At 40.5% G+C, this 22,463-nt stretch overlaps 1 protein-coding gene across 1 annotated transcript in view; it reads right to left on the reverse strand.

Moving 5' to 3' along the window:
* CORIN (corin, serine peptidase) overlaps positions 1-22,463 on the reverse strand; it is a 217,293-nt gene that overhangs the window by 87,619 nt on the left and 107,211 nt on the right. Inside the window, exons 6-7 of the mRNA XM_033856407.1 lie at positions 10,843-10,956; positions 849-956 (exon numbers count right to left, since the gene is read on the reverse strand). Of these exons, the coding sequence (XP_033712298.1) occupies positions 849-956; positions 10,843-10,956 (222 nt within the window). The remainder of the gene's footprint in view (positions 1-848; positions 957-10,842; positions 10,957-22,463) is intronic.

Genomic DNA, 22,463 nt, shown 5'->3' on the forward strand with positions numbered 1-22,463 from the left:
AAAGCTAATCACAAATTCAGAAAGGTAAATAAGCAAGAAGAATTTTGCTGGTTTTAATTCATGAGAGGGCATTCGGAATTGGACTCGGCTCTTTTAAAGGTAGGGTCATTCTCGTTTTTTTAATTGAGATGTAATTGACATAGAGTGTTGTATACGTTTATGCTAAATAAGGTAAGCCAGAAAAAGAAAGACAAATACTGTGGGATATCACTAACATGTGGAATCTAAAAAAATCTGATTTTGTTCAAACAGAGTGTAGACTGCTGGTTACCAGGGGCTGGGAGGGTGAGGAATTGGGAAGATGCTGTTTATAGGTACAAACGTGCAACTAGGAGGTAGGTTCCTTCTTTAAAAGTTAAGATCAGCTTCTGTACATAAAACAGATGCACCCTTCTAACCTTCGATATCCGCACTGCAGAAGTTGCCCCCGTAGTGTGTGGCAATCAAATAAAGGAGGGCTCTCTGGTTATACATAATAAGGGGATCAGGAAGAGAAAATATATCTGTCTGCAACGTTTTGCTCAAGAGCTCAAAATCTAAACACGAGCCACCGGCTCCAACCACAGAAGAAACCAAACATTTTTAAAGAGAAAAAAAAAGTTAACTCCCATTTCTACTCCACATCTCTAGCATTTCCTTAGTATGACTTTTTGTCAGAAATCTTACATTTACACATGAGACATGACTGAGACTAATAATTTAAAAAGCTTCCTCTTTCGGAAAATTAAGAAACCAATCATTTTGTAATTTCACCCACTAATCACATTAACAAACAATGAGCTACAAGTTCTTGATTATAAATGTCTGCAATTTTAAATGAAAACCTTCAGGGAAATAGTGCTACTTACCACAGTTCTGCTCATCACTCAGATCCCCACAGTCGTCATATCCATCACATACCAGGCTATAATTAAGGCACTTGCCCGTGTGACAGTGAAACAGACTCTCGCTGCAATCTGAAAATAAGAGAAGCCACCGATGGCTCGTTAGAGCAGAACAGGATGTTACAGTAGCAGTTTATATAACGATAGCATATCATGGAGGGGAAATCATAATGGTAACCTGGTCCACATCTTTTCTTTTACAGGTGAGGAGACTGTGGTGCAGAGAGATCTAATGCTTTGCTCAAGGTCACATAACAAGTTCCTGAAGAACCACGACTAGGACCCTCTGGCTCCCAAGACAATGCTTTTATCACTTCCTAACGGTATTTATCTGAGTTCCGCTTTATGACACCTCAAAGCTCCTTTAGAGTCAAATATGAGAAAAGACATTCTCAACTCACCGTGGTTCCTAATGAAGTTCATGTTCATACAGAATGAATACTTAATAGAGGGTGAGTAGTTATTTCTTAAAAAATGTTTCCTTTAAAATGAAAGTCTAGTTTTGCCCATGGTAAGCATAAACGTAACAAAGAGAAAAAGTCATTTAGATTACAGAGTCATTACTTAGTTTCACATCACTTAAGTCAATTGAATGTTTCACAGCATGACCCTCAAATAAACACTACTGTCCTAGATTACGGTGCCAAGATAAGAATAAGTGATATATAACCTCAGGAAGCTTATAGTTTAATGTTGGAATAAACATCATGCAAGGAAATTTTAATAAGAAGATAGGTCTTGTTCTTGGGTAAAACAGAACTCCTATCATGGTTCTATCATCTATTAGCTGTGGGAATTAGAGCATATTAGTTAAAATATATAAGTCTGTAAACTTAGTTTTGAAGTTAGGATAAGAGCAATTACTTAATAGAGTTTAGGGGAAGGTATAAATAATAAATCAATGTGTGTAAGTTTCCAAGACAATTAAATGGCAAAAGAATACTCTTCAACAAATGGTGTTGGGACAATTGGATTTCAAATACGCAAAAATGAACTCTGACCTTTACCTCAAACCATACATAAAAATTATCTCAAAATGGATTATAGACTTCAATGTAAGAGCTAAAATTATGAAGCTTCTAGGAAAAAACATAGGAAAAAAGTCTTCGTGACCTTGGGGAGGGCAAAGAATTCTTTGATATAACAACAAAACACAAGACTAAAAGAAAACAATAATAAATGGTTATCCATTAACATTAAACATATTTGCGCTTCCAAAGACACTATTTAAAAATGAAAAGACAAGCCACATACTGGAAAAAAATATTTTCAAAGCATGTATCTGATAAAGGGCTTATATCCAGAATATATATAGACCTCTTACACTCAATAATAAGACAAACAACCCAATTACAAAGAGGCAAAAATCTTGAATAGAAAGTCTTCATAAAGACATATGAATGGCTGATAAGCACATGAAAAGGTGCTCAAAATAATCATTAAAGAAATGCAAGTAAAACCACAATAAGATACTATTACATATCCCCTAAAATAGTTATAATAGATAAGACAGATAATGCCAAGTATTGGCAAGGATTTTAAGAAACTGAAACTCTCATACATAGTTGGTGGGGATGTAAAATAATAATAATGCCACTTTGGAAAGCAGTTTGGCTGCTTCTTATAAACTTAACTCTAACCTTATCATGTGATTCATGAATTCCACACTTAGAAAGCTACCCAAGAGAAGTGAAATATATATCCACACAAAGACTTGTATGTGAATGTCTAGAGCAGCGTTATTCATAATAGCCAGAGACTGGAAACAATCTAAATGCTCAACGACCGGTAAATGGATAAGCAAAATGTCGTATATTCATACAATGGGATACTATTCACCAATTAAAAGTATCAAACTACTGATACATGTGACAGCATAGGTGAAGCTCAGAAACATTATGCTAAGTGAAAGAAACCAGATACAAAGACTACGTATTATGCAACCCATTTATGAAGTTCCCGGAAAAGGCAAACTTACAGAGACAGATGTCAGAGCAGTGGTTATGTACGGCTGGAGACGTGGGAGTGGGGACTGACTGCAAATAGGTAGAAGGAAAGTGTGGGGAGAGATGAAAGAGTTCTAGAAGTAGATTGTGGGATGGTTGCACATGCTATAAAGTTACTAAAAATCAATGGGTTAATTTTACAGTATGTAAATTATACCTCAATAAAGCTGTAAAAATGTTTAAAATACATGTAAAGCCTGCATGTAATAGAAACTAGATTTCTTAAATGTATTGTTTTTTCCCTTATTTAAAGTGAATGAAGTTCAAAAATAGATTCGTAAGGCTGGAGCGGGATCACGGAAGATGAGGAGGATTTTGGTAGAGTGGATGGAATGAAAACTTCAGCAGGTTTCAAATAGAGGGAATAGCAAGAACGAAGGAAAGAGGTGAGAAATGGAGGCACATGTGAGGATCAGTCTGCTTGGCTGAGAAAGACCAAGAATCTAATGGTCAACAGTCCAGTCTCCTGATTACAGCTAATTGTTCCTCCTCAAGCAGACGCCTGCATCTCATACAACTGGTGATGGGTGCCTCTTTACTATAAACATCCCAAACTCTATAACAATTTATTATCAGAAGTCTTGGGCAAAGGGACTTCCCTGGTGGCGCAGTGGTTAAGAATCTGCCTGCCAATGCAGGGGACATGGGTAGGATCCCTGGTCCGGGAAGATCCCACATGCTGCAGAGCAACTAAGCCCGTGTGCCACAACTACTGAGCCTGCGCTCTAGAGCCCTCAAGCCCCAACTACTGAGCCCACGTGCCACAACTACTGAAGCCCACGTGCCTAGAGCCCGTGCTCTGCAACAAGAGAAGCCACCGCAATGAGAAGTCCACTCACTGCAACAAAGAGTAGCCCCTGCTCACTGCAACCAGAGAAAGCCCGTGAGCAGCAATGAAGACCCAACGCAGCCAAAAATAAAGAAATAAATTTATTTTAAAAAGTCTTGGGCATTGATCAGTGAAACTGTTAGCCACATCAAAATATTATACTTGTTACTGACATGATTCATCAACTTCTCTTTCAAAGAGCATTCTTCTAAAAAAAAGTTACTTAAATACTCTTAGAATGACATCATTTTAGAAATGGAATGGGCCTTAGCGATCATCTGTTCAGCGCCATCATTAAGAGGGTGTGTGTATGTGTACATACACAAACACACACGTGCATACACATATGCTCACACTTATACACATACAGAACTTTGTAAGTACTTTTAATTTTTCATTTCGCCTGGGACAACCATCATAAGGGAAAATATAAGGACTAAAAAGAGATCCCAGTTTTCACCTTGACCGTACTATTTCCTCCCATTCAGCAGCAGAGGACACTAACTTCCCACCCTGCACCCCACTGCTACCACACACACACACACACACACACACACACACACACACACACACACACACACACACACACACACAGGCTGAGTCAAGAAAGGTTATGATTTTGGTTCTCCTGCCCACTGAGCAGGGTTGGGCAATTTGTGCATCAAGATATATACATTTCCTCAGGAAGTTTTAAAAGATCTTTCTGATTTTTTATTTTCATCTCTTGTGAGAAGTTTTGAATCGGCATGCTAGAATCAGCAGTACCAGGGTCCTCACCTTGACCATCAGTGCAGAAGTACTTACATTACCTGAAGGAGGAGACAGGGTGGAGGGGTGACAGATTTTAAACCATACGAATTAATTTTTTTAAGCAGTACACTTCATTTTTTTGATGATAGGACTGGGAAATCAAATATTCCTTTCAGAATCTGATTAACCTGAGAACACACTAAAAATTTCCAACGTGGCCCCTCTGTGTGGCCTATTCTGGGATCCCCGGTAATTCATACTAAAGCACCTCATTGGACATATTTTGTAAACTAATGCTCACTTATTAACTTATTTCATAAGTGAAAATGATTCAAACATTTAAAAAAATTCCTCATTATTCACATAGGTGCAGATGCAACTTTCCACTGTTATGACTTTCTTGGTTAGATGCCATTTTCAGAGGTTAGATACAAAACTAGCTGCATTTGGAAGACAACTTGTTGCCTCCCTAAGGTCTGTGTAATTAGTAAACACACAGAGCCTTAACCAAAGGCACTGCACACCCAGAAATACACAGCAAATAGCAAAGATCACAGTGCCTCCTTTTATTGGAATAAATGTTTATTTGAACTGAAAAGAGATGTCGTGAGTGTAATTTGGGGCCAACGATCAACACCTGCAAAAGCTGCCTGCTGTGATTTTCTCATTCAATACAAGCATAATTTTGCGTAACCTAAGGTAGGTGTTTTTCTAGATACAGATCCTTTTTTCTGAAAGAGAGCTTGATACAAAATGTTACTTCTGAAGTTCTTGCTTGTTAATATCTATTTCAGTCTGGCATCACAATGACTAACGTTTACCCCTCAAAATCGTCATTAAATGGAAGGGGAGAGCTAAGGAACAGAAAGCCTTTTATCATGAGCCTCGTTCAATTGGCTCAGTCTCTATGAGTCTATAAACATAATCATGCTGCCTCAACTCAGGATTCAAATATGGAAGCTCAGTTTCCATCCCGAGATGCCCTCGTTTTGAGATGACCAAAGAGGTTAACCAGTTTGCCCACAGTTGCCCAGATTATTACAGTGACCCGGGCTTCTTGACCTCCTGGGGTTTTTTCACCTATTGACTTCTAGCTCCAAAGGAGGATTTCTCAACTGCAGTACTGCTGACATTTGGGGCTGGGGGACTCCTTGTGGCGGCAAGCTACCCTGTGCCTCGTATGATATTCATCAACACTCCCAGCCACTGCCCACTACTAAATGCCAGTAGCATCCCCTCCGACCTCCGCAGTGGTGACAATCATACAGGTCTCCATACATTGCAAAACACCCCCCAGGAGTAATACTGCCCCCAGTTGAGAGCTACTGTCCTGGAATATCCAAACATCACCTCAGTCCAAGGCCAGTTCTAATCTCGTCTTTTCCATCAGGTCTCTCCACACCAAGCTGGCAACCAGTGATCTGCACTCTTCTCTACTCACAGGGCCTTTTTTTTTTTTTACACAATCTTCTTTTGCTCGGTGACATCTATTATATTGTTCTAAAACACTATATTTAATGATCTCTATTTTTATATGCCATTTCCCTGATTAGATTAAAAGTGTCATGAAGCAAGAAGCCATGTCTTAACAGTCTCTACATTTACTATGTATCTAGAACATGCTTCACACATAGTGGGAATTCAAGATTATTCAATAATTTGATTGATTCCGCATAATCAGACTGTCACTAAACAGAAGTGAACCTTCCACACATCTGAAGCTTCCTCCATCGGCATAGAATGGTAAACTTTTATTTTTATTAATGTGGTGGAAATCTTTCTAGTATTTACTTGCATCCTGTCTTAGTAAAGAAACTATGGTAGGTACAGTTTTTTTGTTGTTTTTTTTTTTTGCGGTACGCTGGGCTCTCACTGTTGTGGCCTCTCCCGGTGCGGAGCACAGGCTCCGGACGCGCAGGCTCAGCGACCATGGCTCACGGTCCCAGCCGCTCCGCGGCACGCGGGATCCTCCCGAACCGGGGCAGGAACCCGCATCCCCTGCCTCGGCAGGCGGACTCCCAACCACTGCACCACACGGGAAGCCCGGTACAGTCATTTCTGATGACTCGGAAACATTATTTGGAATATCAGTTTTTATGTTGTGCTGTTTGGGTGGCCTCCTTTCTACATAGCTTCATGTGGTGCTGCTTTGAAAACCATTGTGCCTATTGTAGTATTTGTCTCCTCTACAATGTATCACGTGACCTTTGGCGGGGCAGGGGTGGGAGCAGTGTTGCGAGGAGGGAGGGCATGGAGAATAAGATCACAGCCACAATCACAACCATAAATCCTAATGCCCTTTGAGAGTTACTGCATGCCAGACACTGGTCTCTGTGCTTGACATCCAGTGATTCATTATTCTGCCCAACAATTCTAGAGGTAGTTACCATTACTTATTGTCTCCATATTACCGATGAGGACACTGAGGCCCAGAGAGACTGAGTAACTTTCTCTGTCCACAGAGGCCGGAAATGATAAAGAAGAAATAGGAAGACAGGCAGCCTGACTCAAGACCTTATAACATTCATCACTATACTGTGTGATAATTAGTATAACTAATTATACTAACTAGGATAATTAGTTAACTCAGTATAATTAGTTCACCACAGTCCTCAAAAATAAATCAACCAATGTTACCCCAAATTCAGAGCAAATGACTTCCACAAGTATTTGACAGAGGTTTATGCGGCACAAAGTACGGGGACTTTGTGGCAACTATTTTCCCTGTGACAACCATTTCCCTGGAGGCTGTCTCATTCATTTGCTAAGCACCTGCTCTGTACCAGACACTGTCCTAGAGCTGGTTATAGAATCAAAATATCATAGAGGGCTTCCCTGGTGGCGCAGTGGTTGAGAGTCCACCTGCTGATGCAGAGGACACGGGTTCGTGCCCCCGTCTGGGAAGATCCCACATGCCGCGGAGCGGCTGGGCCCATGAGCCATGGCCGCTGAGCCTGCGCGTCCGGAGCCTGTGCTCCGCAACGGGAGAGGCCACAGCAGTGAGAGGCCCGCGTACCGCAAAAAAAAAAAAAAAAAAAAAAGATCATAGAATGTTAGCAGCAAAAGAGACACCAGACACCCTTTAGGGCAGTGGTTTCAAACCTGGCTGCACACGAGAATCACTGGGGGAGTTTTACAAAGGTACTGCTGCCTGGGTACCCCCTCCAGACCAATGGAATTCGAATCCCTGCAGGTGGGGCTCCCTGGAGATGCAATTGTGCTGCCAGCCTTGATGACAAGGAAAACCTGGAGAAGTAGCCTGCCTCGAGCCACGGAGCTAGAAATTTAAAAAAAAAAAAACAAAAAACAAAGAAAACCCTTAATCTTCAAAAATCTTTTTACTATACCACTAAAATTGCTCTAGGTGGTTAGAAATTGGTCCATTTTACTGATCAGGAAGAGACTGATAAACATGGCAAAATGAGTTTCCAGGGGCGGGGTCAGTAAGCAGGCCCAGATACCTGGAGAGCCCCTGTAAAAGACAACTATCTCCCTCAGCATAATAGAGCAACCAAACTAGACATTTTCCTGTCTTATGAATGATCGGAGTACAATCATTCACCAAATTCGCACTTTTATGGACATGGGCAAGTCAAAGGCGGCACAGTTTAGAGAAAACAGTTAGATTTGGACCCATTCGGGAGTGGGTTCAAATCTAGCACTTTGAGCCACTGGCAAATTCATTCATGGCCGTGAGCCTCGGCTCTGCATCTGAACAAAAAGGAATAATACTTCGTTCGCTGAAAATTCAATCAAATCATGTAGGTAAATGCTTCTAGTACAGTTCATTAGGGAACTCACAAATAGCAAATCCCTTCCCTTCCTTCCTTGGAAGGCAATCCTCCTCCTGTACCTGCCAGGACCCTCAGAACGTGGGAAGCCCAGCAAAATTTCCTTCTCCCCGCAGGAGTATCTGTGGGTTGCATTCCAGCTCTGATTTGTATCCACGCCCTAATTCAGACTTAACACTATTCCTTCACTGCAGGGTGGTGACAACAGGAGGGTGGCACCTTCTATAAACATGCATGCTGAAATGCCACAAGCACTGAATGTTAAAGCTCAGAGGCAGATGTCCTTGGAAGGTCAGGAACAATTGCATGCAAAGCTCTCAATGTCCAACTAAGCATTTTCATAGACAAGTATTCTGAAGGGATGTATTTCTTCAACAAACGAAGCCAAATGGTTTTTGAAGTGTGGTTATGAAGAAGGCCCATGTCTTAATAAACTCTTGCACTCCTAGGATATTGCTGAATACCTTGCATAATAATAATACTGCCTTCTTTGTTCAGTCACTGACTAGGAAAATTTACTCCTTGAAATTCAGTTTCAACAAATGCAGCAGAAATCTCTTACTGTGTAAAGTGCAATGTTCAATGTAGCGGAGGAACATAATGATGAAGCCAGTGTTAGCCCAGCACTGGGGATAGAGGCACATGCAGAATTTGCATATGACATAACATGGGCCATAAGTGGGAGATAAACAAGAGATTCCACTGTAACTCCCATTACTGTATATAATTCTACTGAACCACTTAAAATCCCTACTGTAGGTGCTTTACAGAATATTTGTTCTCAAGTCCACAGCAATACTCCCTAATGTAAATAAACATCCAAAAAAAATGTTTTTCATGTACAATCACATGCCATAGGTTTTTCTGAAGAGAGAATTCCAAATTATAAATACAAATATCTTAGTGAAAACATTTCCAAAAAATATGGTGGCTTAACTGAAATTCTACAGGATGCTAGATATTATGCAAAATAAATAAATGCACGAATAAATAAATAAATTAATTAATTAAAGGTAAGGGTATATATAAACAAATAATTTTCAGGAAATACCAAGTCAAGATAAAATTAATGTGTTTTTTTTAAACTGTGGGATTTATCTGAACCTTTAATGAACGAATATGTATTGTAGCTCTCTATGAAGTAGATCTGATAGACAGCATTTCTCAAACTTATTTTTTTCCCAAGCATTTTTCAAGACTCAGGTACTATGGGACACCAGTTTGGGAAACACTGACCCTAAATATTACCACAATATACTGTCTTTCAAAAGTTATGGTAAATAAGTATCCTAACCCTTCATATGGATGAAGAGTTGGTCCTCCTGGCAAACACACCAGAGGAATCTTTCAACTCAGGTGAGCAACTGAGATGAGCCCTTATAAAGCCTTGGTAACCCCTACAGGGAATAAAACACAGCTTTTCCCACAGTAACTATTGCTGGTCATAGAACCATTAGAAAGCAATTTGAACACCATCGCACATGGTCGTGTTTTGGACGCAGATCCTGCAATGTATTCTTGAGGCTAATTTTTCCTTTTAATCTGTTGCATAATTGCAAATCAATTTGAAAACTGAATATAAATCTGATATGGATTGAATGTCTGTGTCTGCCCAAAATTTGTATGCTGAAGCCCTAAACCCCAACATGACTGTATTTGGAGACAGGGCCTGTGAGGAGGTGATAAAGGTCATAAGGGTGGGGCGCTAACTGAATAGGGCTCATACCCTTGTAAGAAGAGTAAGAGACAGCAGAGCTCTCTCTCCTCCCCTCTCCCTTCGCCTCTCCAAAGAGGTTATGTGAACACACAGGCAGATGGCAGCTGCCTGCAAGCCAGGAACAGAATTCTCACCAGAAACTGACCCTGTTGCACCTTCATCTTGGACTTTCCAGCCTCCAAACTGTGAGAGAATACATTTCTGCTGTTTAAGGCGCCCAGCCTGTGGTATTTTGTAAAGCAGCCCAAGCAGATAAATACAATATTGGATAAACCAGCGTTTTAGTCAAAATGACTGATCAAATCAATGGTAAGTAAACTGAGGATGTTTAAGGCTGAATCTACCAATCCATGGATTCAAAACAGTTCTTGCCGTCACTCTCTCCAGATTTAGAGGAAGCATAAACGAACAAAAGATTTTGCATCTTCTGTGTCACAACTGCTAAAAATCATGAGGGTAAAAAATTTTCCTATTAAAAATATCCTTTTTTTAAAAAAGTTGACCTTTATACTCAAAGATTTAAAAACAAAAACAAAAACCCTCACCCAAACAAAGTAAACAGAAAGCATTTTCCCAATTTTAAGATACTTTAAGCAAAAACACTTCAGTCCCTGATGTGTTCCACAGCACATCTAGCTGTCGAGTTCCTAATGAAATCAGGCCTTTGGAAGGTGTGCAAACACGCAGCTGTCACATGAAGTGAGGGAAGATAAACACATTTGCTCACTTAAGAAAAGCAAACTAAAAGAAGTCCACCCAAGTGCCGGGTGGTTGTCAGTACTGGACAATGGAATGGCGCTGGTTTCCAGGCCCCTGAATGGAATCCCTGTCCCCCCAGACAAACCCCACACAGCCTGTCACATACTGCAATGAGCCTCGTCACTCCAGTCGCCACAGTCGTTGTAGCCATTACACAGCAGTTTCCTGGGGACACAGATGCCACTGGCACACAGAAAGCTCTCACCCCCTCCGCAGATCACTGAAAAAAAGGGCAGAAAAACAATTCAAAATGAATAAGAGGTGTGTTTTTTTTCCCCTTTTAAAATTAGGAGAAATAAAGGACAGAAAGAAAACCTTTCCTTGCTATTCAACAGAGGTGCTTCCCAATTCCCTCAGTTTCATGATCACCAATTTTTCTCTGGCCTTCTGGAACATTAATTGTAAAATTACCTGGAAAGACTACAAAGAGTGTTTGCCTGAGAAAAGCAAAAGGAAATTCACCAGTGGGCTTTCACAGCACAAGAGAGCTGCCTCATCAATTGCACAACTTATGTGGGGAAAAAAATACCAGATGGGAGTATTTTTCTTAATAACAGAAAATTATTTCAAAGTGAAATATTATTTATTGAACAAACATTAAAAAAAAAAACCCTCTCCTTCTACAGTGCTACTCAATGTCCTGCAGAGAAAGCTACAGTTACGAATAGTTGATACACTCTTGAACACAGGCTTAGAGACCCCATGCCTTGTATTTGAAATATATTTATTTACTTGTCTTAGTAAAAATGCCAGTTAAAAATGTCAGTGTCTATTTTGGCATAAGGAATGTGAAACAACATTAGCTGATAATATTTTCATTCTCTTCCTTAACACGGCTGCATTTTAGTATTCTTTGCTTTAAGTATTACGGTGTTCTTTTTCTTCTCAAAATTCAACAAATATTCAATTGTTTCAAAATTACATCAGATACAGAATGTAAGAGAAGAAGCTAGAAAGATTTTTCTAAGGGAAACCATTAATGGAAGGATGTCAATTCAACGAAATGGGTTTTAAAATACCCTTCAATATGTGGTAATATGCATCAAATGCTTTTTAAATGTGTAACCCTTTGACCCAGAAATCTTATTTCTGGTCTTCATACAAAGGAAATGATTATGAATAAGTGCAAAATTTAATATTTAAGGATATTCACACCATCATGGTTTATCACAAGCAAACTATGAAATAACAATTATGCAATAATAGGAGACTGGTTAAATAAATTTTGATAGCTCCATAATAAGGAATACTGTTACAGCCATTGAATATTATATTGTAAAAAGTAATGTCCTGGGCCAAAGTTTAAGATAATTTAAGTATAAAAACACCATTTGGGGGACTTCCCTGGTGGAGCAATGGTTAAGAATCTGCCTGCCAATGCAGGTGACGCAGGTTCGATCCCTGGTCCGGGAAGATCCCACATGCCGCAGAGCAACTAAGCCCGTGCACCACAACTACTGAGCCCCATGCCACAACTAGAAGCACACGCGCCTAGCGCCTGTGCTCCGCAACAAGAGAAGCCACGGCAGTGAGAAGCCTGCGCACCTCAACGAAGAGTAGTCCCCACTCAACTCAACTACAGAAAGCCCGCGCACAGCAACAAAGACCCAGCGCAGCCAAAAATAAATAAATAAATAAATTTTTTTTTAAGTTTAAAAAATAAAAAAATTTAGAAACAGCATTTGGTTCTGAAAAAGCATAATACAATCTGGCCTAGAAAGAAGTATATCTAAGGTTACTATGATCATCCCTGGTATTAGGATTGAAAGTAATTTTTAGTTTCTTCATTGTATTTTACTCTGTATTTTACACATGTTCTTATAACGATCATGTCTTACTTTTATAATCAGAAAAGGAAAACAACTAACTTTTTTCATGAGTTCCCAATTCAGAGTAACGGTAAATAAATATAACCCTCCCAAAACGTGTTTCTGTAACTCTCTGTCTCCCTGCCACAAAAGTTAGTGGGATCAGCCTTGTGGTCTCCTGCGTGGTCACTGTCACCACCACCCCCCACCCCGAACCATGTTCCTTGATGAGATGAACCTTGTTGTCTAACTAAAGGGAACCAGGAAATATGGAACATTTAACTCAGAAGCTGAAATGCAGAGAAGTTCAGACTGAACGTTCCAGGCAGTAAGGTCCATGCCACTCATATGTCCTGTGTTCCCCAGCAGAGTGGCTGGCACTCAGGAGGTTCTTAATGGGCAAAAGTCACCTCCATCTCAATGGAGCACAATATATTGCCACGAGGCAAAAGAAAAAATGCAATTGATGGATTATTTTCCAACGCTATCACGGAATCAGTTTCGATTTGCTGAACATTAAGTACGAGTCAATTTGGTATGTTTCTTCTGATGCTAATTCATGTGTAAGCTTCGCAATATCAACAATGAAAGTCTGGTTTTCCATTATATCCCATGATTTCTGTATCAATACAAATGGCATCTATGGATTTCAACTGCCAAGACGTGAAACACGCTTATGTTTTGTATAGTCTTGGATTCAGCACAGGACTGTACTCCTATAGCTACAGACAGAGACTCCTAACAGGTATACAGGAAACCAGATATAAAATGAAAAACCAAAACATTAAAGATTTTACCGGTCAGTCTCTACAATAACCTCTCTCTACGGTTAAGGGAAAATTTTCAAGGAATAAGTGTTTATCCTATCGTGAGACTGTTTCTGCATTATAGTAGAGAGTGCAGAAATTCCATCTGTCTGCATTTCAGCAGCTGCAATGCCTCAGAAGAATTATTGCATTCCCTACATTATGGCTCTGGTGAGTCCTTGGGAAATGTAGCTGAAAGCTCAACATTAAATAGCTCCGAACATCTAGGTTTCATCTTTAAGGACCTACTCCAATAAAGCCATTCTTGCGTATGGTTATATCAAACCTGGATCAAATTTAAAATACGGCATTGCTTGCATTGTTTTGATTATCGATATCCTGTGTCTTTGCTGATTCATCAGAAACTGACTTCTTTTGTGTGGTTTCTCGGTTGGAGATGCGGCTGCCCATGGTTTTAGGACATTGAAAATGGTTTCTTTCTTCTTATTCTTTTTTTGCAAGTTCTTTGGACATTCATAGTTTCATTAATCAATACTATTTTTGTACAATCAGGATAGCTTTGTACATTCTCTTTCTGTTTGATTTCTTCCTGACCTGTATTCAGAATCTCCACTTTGATTTGTGAAAAACTGTTCAACTAGCAAAGCATTTCAGACATATCTCATTTACAATTTCCAGAGAGCCCCATAGAGTACACAGGTAAGAATTCTATCACAACTTCCTTGGGGTAAGTGATAGTTTACAAATAGAGGAACTAGAGTATCATATGGTTAAGACAGCATCTACCCAAAGCCATGGAGTTAGGAAAAGGTGAAAACCACCCCAGAATCGTGAGGTCCTGGCTCCAGGCCTAATCCTCCACAGCATACCCACTCCCCATTTCTAGTACACAGCCAAGTGATGGGCGCTGAGTTCAAGGGTACCAGGTTCAGGTAAAAGTTCAAACTTGGCTTTATTTTTCTCTCTAAACAAAAGATAAACGTCTGTCCTCAGGTGAACTGGACCAGATAAGATGACATTTTTGTGAGCTCTCGGTTTTTGGAGAACACACTGAGAGAGCTCTTAACAAGTTTCTGGAGAGATTTTTCAACCATAATTCACTGTCTTATGACAATCATCTTCCAATAGCCTTTAGACTGAGCCCTTAAGATGACAAAGGGAGATTCCCTGAGGTGAAGTCATGCTATACAGTCTTGACACCATTTCCACTAACACCATCTATAACACTAAGAGGTATATATTGGACTTTAAATCAATGGCAATGACTTTACAAGATTCTTTCATTAATTGAATGAATATTTACTATCTATTATGTGCTGGGCATTACTGTAGCAGTAATTACAGATACAGCAGTAAAGAAAACAAAACTACTTCCCCACCTTCACATAGCATGTATTCTACCGATCATCATCTGATAAAGATACTTTTACTAACTAAAGATGCTTCACCACCAAAGTTACCTTCATTTATACATGTGACAATTAATTAATATTAACACAATGACAGCAGTATACAAAGACTTATGCCTAAGATACTGGTTTACATGTCCAAATGATGAGGACAGTTATGAATCGCCTGGACTTCTGAATTCCATGGATTCTGAAGAGTATACACCCCTGCGGATGCAGCTCTTTTCAGTCTTGTTTCTGAAAACAGTCTGCTGAAATAACATCCATAGCCTGAAACAAACTTTAGATTTTCTGCAACTGCTTCCAGCCCTATCAGTCCTCTCTGTCTGTGTCTCATGGGCAGCATTTATACTGGCAAATTCTCTCATTACTCTGCTTGCTAACTTTTAGAGTCTTTTTCAGAAATTACTCACCAGTCTCTGACTGCATAGTATCCTCACATTCATCGTGACTTTGAGTCCTTGTTTAAAGTCTAAAGCTCAAGTTCAACTCTATCTCTGAAGAGAAAGCCGACCTGGCACACAGCTTTGTCCCCTGCACCCATACTGAGAGCTTGTCAGCCCTTCATTCCACATGCTGCTCGAAATTAAGTTACTATAAATCACTATTGCTCTTACCTTTTACAAAGTTATTTGACCATATGAAAAAGAATGAGTGTAATCTTATAGCAGCTGATGCAAGAATACTTCTTGGGAAGAGTGTTGTATCTCCCCATAATAGGTTGATAAGAAGATTGGGGTGAAAGATAAGAGGTGAAAGAGGAGAAAGGAAATCCAAGTGGACGGTCAATAATTAAACTTGGTCTTTACTCTGCCTTCTAAGTCATATGTACTCGATGGCCCTTCCTTTTGTTGAACATTAAGATGTCTGGAGTAGGTATGGATGGATATCAAAAAGCTCTGTATGAAAAGAAGGAGATCCTCCTGGAGAGAGAGGGGAAACTGTGCGGTTGGGCATTGTCTTGGGAGAGAGAGAAATTAAAAACTTGGTTGAGTCTCCCTGAGGGGCTGTATAGAGAAGACCCTTTGGAAAACAGAAATATCTAAAGGGACATTTCAAGTTGTTGATGGGAGGTGTAATCACTTCCTCCATCTACCATAGGGAATCAGCAAAGATGATTATGTTGTTTTCTAATATTCTCACTCATTTATTTAATCAATTTGGCACTCTTCTAAGAGCTTGAATACAGAATAGATCCCTTGCTTTGCAGACACTATAGTCTACGGAGACAAACAATAACAATTGATATAATAAGAAGAAAATTATTATATATTAGGTCAGAAGGTAATAAGTGCTATAAAGACAAAACAGAGTACAACAGACTAAGAGAGATAGGAGATGTGGGGATGGGGTAGTACAGGTCCCCAGATTAATTATGGCGCCAGGGCAGGTCTCATTGAATGTTGACATTTGAACAACAACTTCAAAGATGGAGGGAGTTAACCAGACCTCAGGGGAAGATTTCAGCCCAGAAGCAAAGACCCTCAGGCAGGAACACGGCTGGCAGGTATCAGGAACACCAAGGAGACAGACCCATGTGGCTAAAGCAGAGAGAGTAAAAGGGAAAGAAGCTAAGGGATGAGGCAGAGAGGAAGAGAGGGCCCAACCACAGAGGGCTCTGTAAGGACTCTGTAGCTTAGACAAAAAAAAAAAAAAAAAAGAGTCACTACAAGGTTTGAGTAAAGAGTAGCATGATCTGACTTATGTTTTCAAGGATCTCTGCCTGTTGTGTTGAAAATACTCCAGAGAGGCAAGGGACACAGTAGGGAATAACAGTTAGGAGCCTATTGGAGCAATCCAGGAAGAGATGATGGCGGCTTGGAGGTGGTAGCAGGGGAGGGGCTGAGACACAACTGGATACTGGACATATTTTGAGAGTAGGGGCAGGAGGGTTTCCTGGCCCATTAGATGAAAGTCGTGAAAGGCAAGAGCCAATGATGGCTTCAAGTTTCCAGCCAGATGACAAGAACTGCCCTCCGCTGAGATGAGGAAGGCTACTGGAAGAGAAAGACCAAGGGGAAAGAATCAGGAGTTATCATCTGGACACGCTGGGTCTGACATATACAAGAGACGCCCAGCTGGAAATGCTGAGGAGACAACTGGGTACATAAGTTCAAAGTCCAGGAAAGAGGACAGGACTACAAATATAAACGTATACACCATCAGCAAATCGATTTAAAGCCGGTGTGCCTGGATGAGATCATGAGGGGAATGGCTAGTGAAGAGTAAGACTCAGTGAGATGGTGCAGAGAAGATGGATAAGGGCTGAACTATTAAACCTCCTGTGTAACAGCTACAGGGAAGAGGAGAAGCCAGCAAAGAGGATGAGGAGTGGCCCCGGGGGTAGAAGGAAACCCAGCAGGTGAGTATGTTATCCTGGAAGCCAAGGGAAGGAAAGTGTATCGAAGAGGAGGAAGTGATCAGCTATGCCAGAAGCTGCTGCTGAATCAGGTAAGATGAAACTGAGAAATGGGGATGCGGATAAGAGCGGTTTCAATGCAGCAGTGAGGACAAAAGTCTGACGGAGTATGTTTAAGAGAGAATGAGAAGACAGGAAGTAGCTCCGAATGGAAGGACAAATGCTTTGCTGCAGAAGAGAATAGATAAGTGGGGCAGTAGATTACAAGGGAAGTGGGGCAAAAAGAAATGCGGTTTTTAATGCTTTGTGCGAGTACATTCTTTGGAGGGAGCATGGAGTGGTATTAAGTTCTGCCTATAGGTTGGCTCAGATCAAATAAATGATGACCACTTTTGAAGATACAGGAGCTCGGGGATGGAGGATCATCAATGTCAGGAATATAGTTATAATCTAAAAATGAAGCCTGTCTTATACCTGCAAGTCCCTTTAATCCCATCACTACAGTGTGACTTCCTCAGAAGTTACCTGTCTTCTAAGGTGAGAAATCCTTCTCATTCTCTTCTTCCTCTTCTTCACCTGGTAGACCTCTGTTAAACATGGGGGGCGAGGGGCACCCAGGCTAGTCCCTTTTAATAGTACCATCAGAACATGAACAAACAAACCCCTGTTACTTTACGACTCACATAATTTATATTAGCAGAAGATAAGTATTTGTTTGCTTATACCCTCTCCCTTCTAGAACGTATGCTCCTTAAGAGAAGGAACTTTATCAGATTTTCTCCCTGTTGTGTCCTGTCCTGAGTCTGGCGTGGAATTAAATATTTGTTAAATGAATAAATGAAGACTGAGAATAGAAGGTGCCCAGCAGGACCACGTGATCACTCCTATTTCTTGGTCCTACATGTTCAAAGGCAATAAATATCTTACAATTTTATTATTTTAATTGCCAGAGGAAGAAACTGCTGGTGAAATACGATAATCACTCTCTGTGATAGCAGGATACTCACTCAAACCCCCAGACAAGTCTGGCTTCTCAGTAGCATCTGCTCACATGTTAGGGCAATGAGTATCAAAGACCCTTCTACCTAAAATAATCTTCCCCACTGACCTGTGATGATGTGTCTAACATTTTCCCAACACCTACACCCACGTTACCCATTCCCTGGGGTAAAATGGTGGTTTTTAGATGAACTCTAGGATACCAAGGAAAGGGACTTTGGGGCCACATCATGGGCTAAGGGGGTGTCTTGAGTCCCGTACTCCACTTCAACTAGAGAGCTCTACCATCACCTGCTTTATATATTTGAGTCCGTGTACAATTTCCTTTGAAAATGGGTCTCTGCTACCAAAAACAAATTTGAAAACGCCTTCACCCTTAAGATTTTAAGTGTTCAGTTCAAGTCTGACAGAGCTTTTAATTCATTTTCTTGGCAATGAATACTTAGCTCTGAATTTAATTATAGAATGTTTAGATTTTCATTATATTTAGACGTGAAAGAATGGGACGCCAGAGGAGTAACTTCCTAAGAGGGGTGGGCATAGCAGGGAGGAGTTTAGGAAAGGTCTGAAACAAGAGAAATAAGCATGAGAGGTGAGACCTGGAGCCACAATGAACTGAGGACAGCCCGGTGTGAAAACGCAGTGGGCCTGGGTCTAATACTATGAGGTAAGAAATGCCACATCACCTTATTTTTCTAAATCAAGTTAATTCACTTAATCAAATTAATTCAATTAATCCCCACTCAAAAAGGTGAAAAGAAATATTCTTCAGGCATGTTTTTTGTGGGGGGCCTCTCCCTCCTTAGGGAGGTACAAGGATCCAAGGGAAGAACCGCGGAAGGGGCTTAGCTTTCAATTCTTCAGAGAATGGGTGGGGTGAGGGACTCACGGTTCTAAGCCCTCGGGGTTTATAGTAGACAGAATGCTCCATCACGTCTGTGCCACAGCAGGGTCATGACAGGGCCACGGTTCCCAACATCAGCTTTCCCGGCTGCCCCACGCAGCCATGCCTCTTTGAGACCCTGCCTCTTCCCCCAAGCAAATAGTAACCAGTCCCTACTACGTAAGGGACATGCCAAAGCCCAGTCCCCTTCCAAGCCTTGGGGGATGCCTCCTCCATCCTCTGTGTCCACCTCTAACCCTCCCCCATGCCACCCCACTCTGGGTGATCACATAATCTCTGCTCATTTCTCCTCAAGGCTGGTCCCCCTTTTCTGAGAATGCACAGATGACACCACACATCCTTTATGTTTCCTTAATAAATTGCTCTATTACACAGATTTTTCATTCATTGCAGAGAATGCAAATGACTCTATCAGCAACTTTCAACATCTTTTTACCAAGGTACTATATGGTAGGCGGTCAGTAATCCCTGTTGCATAAATGCACTTAAACAGCTCTTAATTTAGATATTCTAAAAATAGAAGTGCTACATGATTTCCTCTTTTATGATCTGGGGTGACCGTCTTGCTGTGAAGACAAGGTAAAACCGGCCCCCTCACTACAGTCCAACTCTGTAGTTCCAAGTCCCTCAGTGCCTATTATATAATATGTTTTTCTTAGTGAGGAATGATCTCTGTCAAACCAATGTTCAAAGCAAGTTCAAAACAACTTCCCCAATTAAATATCCTTAAGACGAAGGTACTCCTTGACTCATTTTTTTCCGCTGTGAAATAAAGCCATGCTTTGATTCAATGGAAACATTGCCAGCTGGCCTTCAGCTTAAATTTCTGAAAATAAGAGCTAAGTATACTTCTCGCCTGTCTGACAGCATGAAGGAAGATCTATCATTCTATAGAAAAATCCATCATTGTAAAATTATCTAAAAATCATTAGCAGGAGACAAGAATAGATTTGTCACTGGTGGCACTCCGATAGGAGAGGAACGGAAATAGAGTTTAGAAAGCAGTTCATGTCATCATTCAACATCTCAAGTAAAATCACAGTATAAAATAGAGTTAGATAAAACTTGCCCAGTAGATTTTAAATCTAATTAGACAGGGGAGAAAGTACAGAAAGAGCAGAGTAAAAAGCAGGAAGTCAAGCTTTATGATCAGGGACTGGCAGAAATAGACCGCCAAGCAGGTCTAAAGAAACGTTTTTAAAAGGAATCTTTATTCATTCAATAGGAGGGAGAGAGAGAGAGAGAGAGAGAGAGAGAGAGAGAGAGAAGGAAATTTTTAAAAATAAGAAAAACAACTTCCAAATAGGGATTGTCTAATTAAAAGAATATACTAGTTTACTACCTCAAGTTTTAGTGTCTAAAAGACTTAAATAGGATTCTGAACCAATTTTGTCAAAAATCATTGGTAAGTAAGATATACACCAGGACTCTGTCATTTATCATTTCCTGCAAATAAGTGCAAAAACGTAACTTCAAGTTTCTAAAGAACATAAGCAAGTTAGAAACTACATATTTAGAGCTTCCCCGGTGGCACAGTGGTTAAGAATCCGCCTGCCAATGCAGGGGACACAGGTTCAAGCCCTAGTCCGGGAAGATCCTATGGAGCAACTAAGCCCGTGCGCCACAACTACTGAGCCTGCGCTCTAGAGCCTGCGAGCCACAACTACTGAAACCCGCGTGCCTGGAGCCCGTGCTCTGCAACAAGAGAAGCCACCACAATGGGAAGCCTGCATACCGCAATGAAGAGTAGCCCGTCTCTGCAACTAGAGAAAGCCCGCACGTAGCAATAAAGACCCAACGCAGCCAAAAATAAATTAAAAAAAAAAAAAAAAGATGCCAATTCTTTTTTAAAAAAAAAGAAAAGAAACTACATGTTTACAGTTGACCCTTTTGTCAGGGATTATTATCAGGCAGGCAGAGATTTCTAAATTCAGGGTTTTTTTTTTTGCGGGGGAGGGAGGAGTGCTACTTTCTGAACTTGCTTTAGGAAATAAAACCTTTATTTTATAAACAAAGTAATTCTCACTTAGTGGTACTTAAAATACTTCTGAGATTTTCTGCAAACATGAGGCTGTCTCGAAAGATATTTTGTGATTATTCATTATGAATCATAAAATGATAATGATGGTATATTATACACACAACCTTTGGCAGATTTCAGACAGCTGTTGAATGTTTTCTATAAAACATTTAATGCATGCGTACAAACCTATGAGAAATAAAGTGATATATATCATTTGGAAAGAAAATAACAGTCTCTTGCATGCATATGGTAGTATCTAAAAAGTTATACATGTTAACATTTCTTTAGATCTTTATTAAATGTGTAACTCGATCAAGACGTCTATGGAAAGACTTAGAAGAAAGATGAACAAAGAAAAATAATCAGATTTGAAGAGCGATTCCATGGTATTTTTCTTATTTGTTGGGCTACACAAATTGGACTGATGTCATTATACAAGTTAACAGTTTGTGAATTTCATTTTCAACTCAAACCAGATTTATTTTTAATCACAGTTTCTTTTATTTTTGTCTATTTTATGTATAGATAATCTAAAAGCTAGAACTAATTGTCTATGACTTTGCAATACTGTGTAGCCTGGGACCCAAAAATAGAGTAAACATATGTATTTAGAATTTACTGTGAAAAGAACTTTGAAAAAATAACTTTCAAGGACAGATTGAGACAGGCTGGGTCCTGGGACCCTTTGGTGCAGTGCTGGCACCTGGACAAATGTCTCCTCCAGCAACAAAATACAAAGAAACTATAAGGGACTAAAAATAGCCGCATGCATACTCAATTGGGGCAAATTATGGACAACAGGATAGAAAAAGACCACAAACCCAGCTGCCACTTCTGAAGAGCTGGGAGCAAAAACTGGGTGTTGAGAGCAAAAGCAGGGTACAGAGCATGCTCCCTGCACACAGCACCACCAAAGGCGTGGGCAGACCACCTAAGCCCCCCTTCTGGTCACCCACTGATCTGCCCCAATCCCCACCTCAGGGAGCGAGCAAGGGAACCTGTTACAGGAGCCCCGGTAAAGACTTGCCTGCATTTCTTGTCTGGCCTCTTATCAATTTCTATTGATTAAGGAAAGCCTGGTTGGTAACAAGATTACAGTTCTACGCTAATGTCTAAAATTCACTTCCAATCCCATGAAGACTGTACTACATCACTTTCCCACTTACTCCCTATTGTTAATTACTGTAACAGAATATTCCAATGCATTACCATTCCTAAAAATTCACTGATCTTCAGGATACTGTAGGATCTCACCTATCTTCCAGATCAGATTGCCAGTAGCTGGAGGCCAAGATTCTGAAGCCCCAGGTTGGAGCTCTGCCCAAGACCCCCTCTACTTTCCATCGTCTTAACTGATCACAACAAACCCCATTCACTTGCCCCCATGCAGTAGGCCATGGAGACAGCACACGTTCCATGGCTTGAGTCAAGGCAGAGTCGGGAAAACCTAATACTTCC

The sequence above is a fragment of the Tursiops truncatus genome, chromosome 5 (genome assembly GCF_011762595.2).
Source record: "Tursiops truncatus isolate mTurTru1 chromosome 5, mTurTru1.mat.Y, whole genome shotgun sequence".
Classification (NCBI taxonomy): domain Eukaryota; kingdom Metazoa; phylum Chordata; class Mammalia; order Artiodactyla; family Delphinidae; genus Tursiops; species Tursiops truncatus.